Genomic DNA, 7,500 nt, shown 5'->3' on the forward strand with positions numbered 1-7,500 from the left:
TTAAGAACCGAATTGGAGACTACTGGAGGTCCACATGTCAGGAGCAGGGCGCTTAGCGGCCAACATCAGAGAGGAAGTGAGTAATGCATACGATGCATATGAGCCGAGCCGCTTCAAAGCTACGAAGGATTTTTCTATGGCTGCTCGATTGTGGTAAAAATCATTATCACTATAATCAAAATGTAATTTTTTTTTTTTTTTTTTAATTGAATTTTAAACATAATACTACAGGAAAAAATGTAAAATAAAAAGGTAATGCACCCAACAGCTGAAGACAAAAGGAGAGCATTGAAATGAAACTGAATGTAGCAAAGTAATTATGTTATTTTCATAATTGTTGGAAGTCATAATCACAATAGATCGATTAATTGCACAGCCGTAGATTTTTCTGATGAAAAGTTATCAATACATATCTTTAATCAATGGCTGGAATGCATTACAATTCAAAAAGAGTTATTGTGCTCAGAGCAGGTGCAGGACAAATGAAACTTGCTTCAGTGAAAGGATGCAATGTCTGCAACACTGCTTTTCAATTCCTATGCTTTACATCAGTGGTCCCCAAATGGTGGCCCGCGGGCCAGATCCGGCCCGCGCACAGTATTTTTTTGGCCCGCCACGTCAAGTCTGAACAAAGGTAAACAGTCATGTTGGCCACGCGTGATTAGCGATCTCTCTACTTCAGTGGGTTACAACATCTGATAGTCATTCACTTTTCATACTGTTCTATCCGACGTCCATGTCAAATTTATTCCAATTGATTACAAATGCTACAATGAAACTCCATCTCATTCTCAGGTTTTCATTGCCTGTCCTCACAGCACGCATAAGCGCACACGCACAGACAAATGAGCAGCCAATTTCTAGCTGAAGTAACCGCTGGAAGTGGCTACAATACACTCGCGAAATCCTTCTCGTTTTGATTACGTTAAATCTGTGTCAATAAACCACTGCTAATATTAATGCACAGTTTTTGCGAGAGCTACTTTATTAATATTTGGGAATGTGATAAGGGGCTGCGACTGCTCTGCTGAAGTGCCACGACGGCACAGCACCATGAGCTTCAGAAACAATCACGACATTCAGACTACCCCAAAACGTTAACGGAATTCTCCCAAAGCTCCCGATTAGCCACTCGATGCGATTGGCCCGCATTCAAAACATTAAAGAAATTCATTTAACAGATCATGGCAACTGCATGCAAGGTTAACTAGGCCTATCATGAGGTTATTAAAGCTGGCTCAGAATTAGTCATTGAATCAAAAGCTTTACTTTGCAAGATAAAAGTCTAATCTAACAACCTGTTCAAATATACCAGAATAGAGGAAGTTGCATCTAGCAGAGCTCTTTTTTTTTTCTGCTGATCTGTACCACCCACTTTCAAAAAGCCTCCAACACCCATGGGTGGATGTCCACATTGGTAATTGTCCACAGTTTGCCTCTGTTCACATCAGGCACTTAGGCCTAGATAAATGTGTGGCAGCTGATAATGCTTTAAGTTTTCATTTAGCAAATGTGTACATTGTTTGTTTGCTATTAGTAATAATAAATAGTTTTTAACCTGCCGTATCACACAGATTCGGGGGGGGGGGGGAATACTGATTTCAATGTTGGACTTCCTGCTTTCAATGATGTAAAATCATCATTTTACATCATTGAAAGCAGGAAGTCCTATTCATGGGTTTCACTGAAATCCGTATTTCTCCCATCTCAAGGCAAACTGAGGGAATGATGCATGACCATTCAAAAACATGACTGGTTTTCTAAAGATACAAAGCTTAATGCTAATCGGTGAAGTGTCCCTTTAAACTATAAGTCTGAATATTTGTTGGACCAAACCAGGTAATCAATAAACTTGCTTGAGACACACTATTTCAAACTAGGCCTAATATTATTATATAAAATAGGGTAGATAGGCTTTATTTTTTCAAATTGTTTTTAAATGTTTTAATATGCAGCCTAGGCTACTTGTGGTTTATATTGTGCTAGTGTTTAACCAACCAATAAAGTTATGTGAACTGTCTTCATATTACATGTTAAACTGTAGGCTACCTGTAGGCACAGACTAGGCTACTGATCAGGGTCCTGTAACTGGACAATCAAATGCAAATTTACGTTACGCATGGCTTACGAACTGGTAATGATCCGGGTGTAACTGAAACTTGTCGCAAGTCACACACACTCAAACGGTTACGTGCGTTACGTGTGGTCTGAAGCAGTCGCAACTTTTTTGGCTACGTTACTATAGCGAATCATTTGAGTTGCATATCTTTTGCGTAGGCTTTGCGTAAGGTCTATGCGCAGTGTGCTTCAAGACAGCATTAGCATGTCAATCAACTACGTCTCCGGACAAAACAAACCAGACCAGTTTATGAGCATTTAAAGGGATAGTTCGGGTTTTAAGACACGAAGTTATATGGGTTCCCTGTCAGCAACGCTGTGCATCAGCACTGACTTACCCCGCAACAGCGTCCTGTGAGCCGAGATCCAGCCGGTTTTTGATGCTGAAGAAAGTAGTCCGGCAAGTTTCTGGGGTCACGAAAGTAAAGTGTTTTTCTTCTCAAAACCATATGCGTTCAAAAGAGTGATATATTTGCACCACGAAAACGTTGTCCAGGAAAAATTCAAACCTCGCTATCACTTACTTATTTTTCGCGATTCCTATCACTGCGCGCTACTAACAGCTGGACAACGTTTTTGTGGTGCAAATATATCACTCTGTTGAACGCATATGGTTTTGAGAAGAAAAACACTTTACTTTCGTGACCCCAGAAACTTGCTGAAGAAAATAGTCCGGCATCAAAAACGATCAAAAACCGGCTGGATCTCGGCTCACAGGACGCTGTCGGGGGGTAAGTCAGTGCTGATGCACAACGTTGCTGACAGGGAACCCATATAACTTCGTGTCTTAAAATCCGAACTATCCCTTTAATTCAACAGTCACATTAGCCTTTGATATACTGATAAAGTCTGCCTATTTGCTTCACCTTTTGCCGATCTAGATGGTTCAAATTGCACGTATTCTTCATCAAAATAACTCGTTATGTCTACATTTTTGTCTAATTTCGCTGACTTTCATAACATTAGAAGAAAACAACCTATGCCCGTTGCTTCACTCAGCGTCTTTTTCTAATAGAAGTTGAAAGTTTCAACTAGCCCACCTTTGAAATCCCTCGGCATCTCCCCTCCATCTGTCCAGAATCACTATTCCACCTGATACGCATCTATCTGCGCTCACAACAGGGAGGCTATTGGCGTGCGCGTTCTGTTCGTTGCGTCTTTGTCAACAATTAGCTTCCACTAATGTTTATTAAACGCATAAGGGCTACATTCACGCATCCCTTGCTGATCAGACACGTTTTAAATGCGGCTCTGGAAACACCTCAAGATGCGTTAGCGTCTGCGCATGATTTTTAAACTCAGTTGTAAATTCAATTCACCTTGACCCCCCCCCCCCCCCCCTAAATATTTTCTCATCGGATCTGCACGAATCATGTAAGTCACCTATTTTTGATTCAAAACGGCGAATTTCGCCGAAAGGTGAGGAGTTTGCATGCCTGAAAGGGGGATGGGCACCTATTACGTGTTATCTGAGCTCTGTTCAGATTGGAGCATTTCAACACGGCTGTTTCTATTTCCCAATTTGCATACGAAAGCAGGCGGGGGACGCGGTAAAGTCTTTGGTGTTGTCCTTTGGACACTGCTCGCAGCCTAAATTCAACAGGAACAAGGTGAATGTGGTTTTGAATTCTAGGACTCCTTTAAAAAAAAGACGCTTCAACCTTGATGGGTCTTCTCCAGGCCAGAAGCAGTGTTGCCACAAGAACATACATTAACTCACAGTGTTAAAAAAAGCTGATTGGAAAACAGTCCAGAAGATGGCAGCATTTCATGGGTTGAAGCGTACAAGACCATAGATCTTTTTTGTCTTACATTCATAAGGAATGGAGCGCTGTCTGTATGTATATGTGTGTAGGCATGTTTGTTTGTGTGTGTGTGTGTGTGTGTGTGTGTGTGTGTGTCTAAAACTCACGTGGTAAAATGTAGGAAGGGTTTGTGTGGGGGCTGGTGTTTTTTTGGAGATGCTGTAAGGACATCATAGATGGAGGGAGCTGCTGGGTCGTCCTCGTCACTGTAGACGTCCTCCTCCAGAAGCTGATTGTCTGAGTTTGCTGAGGACGCAAGACACAAGCATGACAAAGGTCAAATAAAGGTCAAACTAAGGTCATAGGTCATCATCAACCATCGTCAACACAGGTAAGTGACATCAAAGAAATAATGGTACAACAACAACATTACCGGAAAATGTCAATACCATTAAATAACGGCAGTCTGCAGTACAACATGTGGAACTACAACAGAGCGAGTACTATTGATGACATGAAACGAAGGTTATGCAAATAACCACGGTTCTATGAGTTTTGGATGACCGCCAGAGGCGGTGCTTTCAGCACATGGATGTCAATCACACGAACGTGCAGGAAAAATGAAATAGAACTGCTATAGAACTGCTATACAACTAAAGGAAGGTAAAATATGGAACTGTTGCAATGCAACAGTCATGTTACAATGCTATTTGCTAAAATGTGGGATTGGAATGGCAGTTGAACAAGATGCAGATCAATGTAAGTAAAGACGATATTGATTTCGTTATGGCGTGTTCTCATCATGTCCCACAGTAAGAGGCATTGTCTTTAGTGCACTGTATACACACATAGCAGTACACACACACACACACACACACACACACACAGTAAAACAATAGCGGCTATACCACACCACACCACACCCTCCCAATCATCCGAAGCTTGTCTGGGCGGCACAAAAATCCGCCCTGCATCCCTGCCCCGAGGCTCTGGCTTTCAAGAGGCTGTTTGGCTATAACGAAGCTCTAGTCTACTTAATTAACTTGCGCAAATATCAGATTGCCAGCGTTCACATGGAGGCTTCTGGGAAGGAGGACTGACGCAACGAATCAAAAAAAGCGTAACATATCTAAATGAGTGTCTCTCTCCGCCTCGTTTATTTTGGGAGCTTTCATGATCGTCGCATGAATTTTACATTCAAGTCAAACAAACTTCTCTACCTACAATCAGATCAGATGTGAGGCAATAAGAACAGACATTCTCTTCATTTATGATGTGGAACTTGCACGGTTCTTGCACGATTCTCGCTCTTACGCAAAAGAACGTAAACGCGAGTACTACTCACTCACTTTGTAAGTCTTGGACCAAAAAAAAAAAAAAAAAAAGCCTGCGGATATCTAATTGAGGCGCGCTGCGGGCAGCGTGCAGAGAGGGACTTAAGAACCAGAGGGGAAATCAAAACTCCCTCAGATGTCCCACTCATTAACAGCCTGCCCACAGACCCGTGACTGAGGCAGTGGCCACTGCAGAGTCCCTCATCTACAGTAAACCCCCGTTTCAGAGGGAACTGGTGTGGCCGGGCGGGTGGGGGGGTGTGGGGGTTGAAGGTCTGTGTTTGGTATTATGTGTGTGTGTGTGTGTGTGTGTGTGTGTGTGTGTGTGGTGGATATGTAAGCACATATGAGTGTATTTTGGCTGTGTGGGTGAACATGTTTTCGTGTGCTTGCCTGTCAGTGTTTTTGAGTGTGTGTGTCAGTTTAGTGAGTATGTGTCAGTTTAGCGTGTGGGTGTGTGGGGGTGTGTGTGTGTGTGTGTGTGGTGACTTATTAGAGCAATACCTCCTGTTGTTCTCTGCTGGGCCAGAGCAGTAAATTGAAGTTATTAGTGGACAAAGGATTGTGGGTCCCATAGGGAGTCTTTAGGCAGAGCAAATCCCTGTCTTATCTACGGAAGCTCACTTGGCCCAAAAAACACCATCCCCGAGGCCCACCAAAGAACTGCAGTTGAAAACAGTCCGAAAGTGTGACGAACACTGCAAAAGTTCTACACGAGAATTCCAAAATAGTTTGACGGAATTCTCAAAAGCACTGGAATGTAACTTCTACACCTGGAATGGTAGCACAAGTAGTTCACCTAACACAGTGTGCACCTAATACAGCTCTAAACGTTAACACATGGGGGTTACAGTGTGGTCCATGAAATACCAGTCTCACTCTCTCTCTCTCACACACACACACACACACGCACACACACTCTCGCACACACACTCGCACACACACTCGCACACACACTCGCACACACACTCGCACACACACACACTCTCCCTCTCTCACACACTCCTCCTTACCGTGTGTGTGTCTCTCCGCGTGTGGAAACACCCTGAGCAGGCCCCTGAGGGCGATCTGCAGTCCTCCCTCCAGTAGGGGGCGCAGTAGGGAGGGCAGTGCCCTGCCAGGCGGCGCCAGTGCCCTCTGCCCCGCGGGCACGATGGCCCTCAGGGCGCGTCCGAAGTCGCCCGGCCCCAGCACGATGGAGCCCACGTCCAGCCGGTAGCGCCGGCCCGTCGCGCTGGAGCCGTAGATCTGAGGGTACCGCCGCCGCAGAGCAGCCAGGGCCGCCTCCGTGCACAGCGCCCGCAGGTCAGCGCCGCAGTAGCCTGCACGCACACACACACACACACACACAGAGAGAGATCAGCGCCGGAGTAACCTGGACACACACACACACAGACAAGACACATAGATAGATAGACACATCGATAGACAGGCAGATGCACCCATATGAAGATCAGAAATCATCTCACACACACACACACACACACACACACACACACACACACACACACACACACACACACACACACACACACACACACACACACACACACACACACACACACACACACACACACACACACACACACACACACACACACACACACACACACACACACACACACACACACACACACAGAGATCAGTACAATGGTTACATGCAGGAGGAACACACACACACACAAACACACAGATCAGCACAATGGTTATATGCAGGGGGAAACACACACACACACACAAACACAAGTGGACAGACACATAGATAAACAGATAAAGAGATAGATAAAGCACCCATATGAAGATCAGAAATCATCATAGTACACACACAAACACACGCACGCACACACACACGCATGCACATGTATATTTCATCCCAAAGACTGGACTGAAATGTGTGTGTATGAGACACACGTCGTTAGTCAGAGCTCATCTGTATTGTGGATGCCTGTCGTGTCTATACCAATAAGCTCTGACTACAGCTGGCCCAATAGTGCTCCACAAGCAGGCGGTGTGTCAGTGGAGACAGGCATGGTGCCGTGTGGCCCTTACCAACACAGGTCTCAGCCAGCTCCTCCACAAAGGACTCAGCCAGCCGAGGACTCCAGTCCCGCGTGTGGATCTCCAGAATGTGCTTACGAGCCTGAGGAGAGGGGGAGACAGAGAGAAAGGGAGAGAGAGGAGAAAGGGAGAGAGAAAGAGTGAGAGCAAGAGACAGGGAGAGAGGAGGAGAAAGAGAGAGAAAGAGAGAGCAGGAGAAAGGGAGAGAGCGAGAAAGAGAGAGAAAGAGAGAGCAGGAGAGAGAG

The 7,500-nt window shown here is 44.9% G+C and overlaps 1 protein-coding gene across 1 annotated transcript in view; it reads right to left on the minus strand.

Annotated features, from left to right (window-relative positions):
• atad2b (ATPase family AAA domain containing 2B) overlaps window positions 1–7,500 on the minus strand; it is a 105,883-nt gene that overhangs the window by 72,563 nt on the left and 25,820 nt on the right. The window contains exons 15-17 of the mRNA XM_062550365.1: window positions 7,247–7,337; window positions 6,211–6,519; window positions 4,031–4,169 (exon numbers count right to left, since the gene is read on the minus strand). Of these exons, the coding sequence (XP_062406349.1) occupies window positions 4,031–4,169; window positions 6,211–6,519; window positions 7,247–7,337 (539 nt within the window). The remainder of the gene's footprint in view (window positions 1–4,030; window positions 4,170–6,210; window positions 6,520–7,246; window positions 7,338–7,500) is intronic.

This window comes from Sardina pilchardus, chromosome 12 (assembly GCF_963854185.1).
Source record: "Sardina pilchardus chromosome 12, fSarPil1.1, whole genome shotgun sequence".
Classification (NCBI taxonomy): Eukaryota; Metazoa; Chordata; class Actinopteri; order Clupeiformes; family Clupeidae; genus Sardina; species Sardina pilchardus.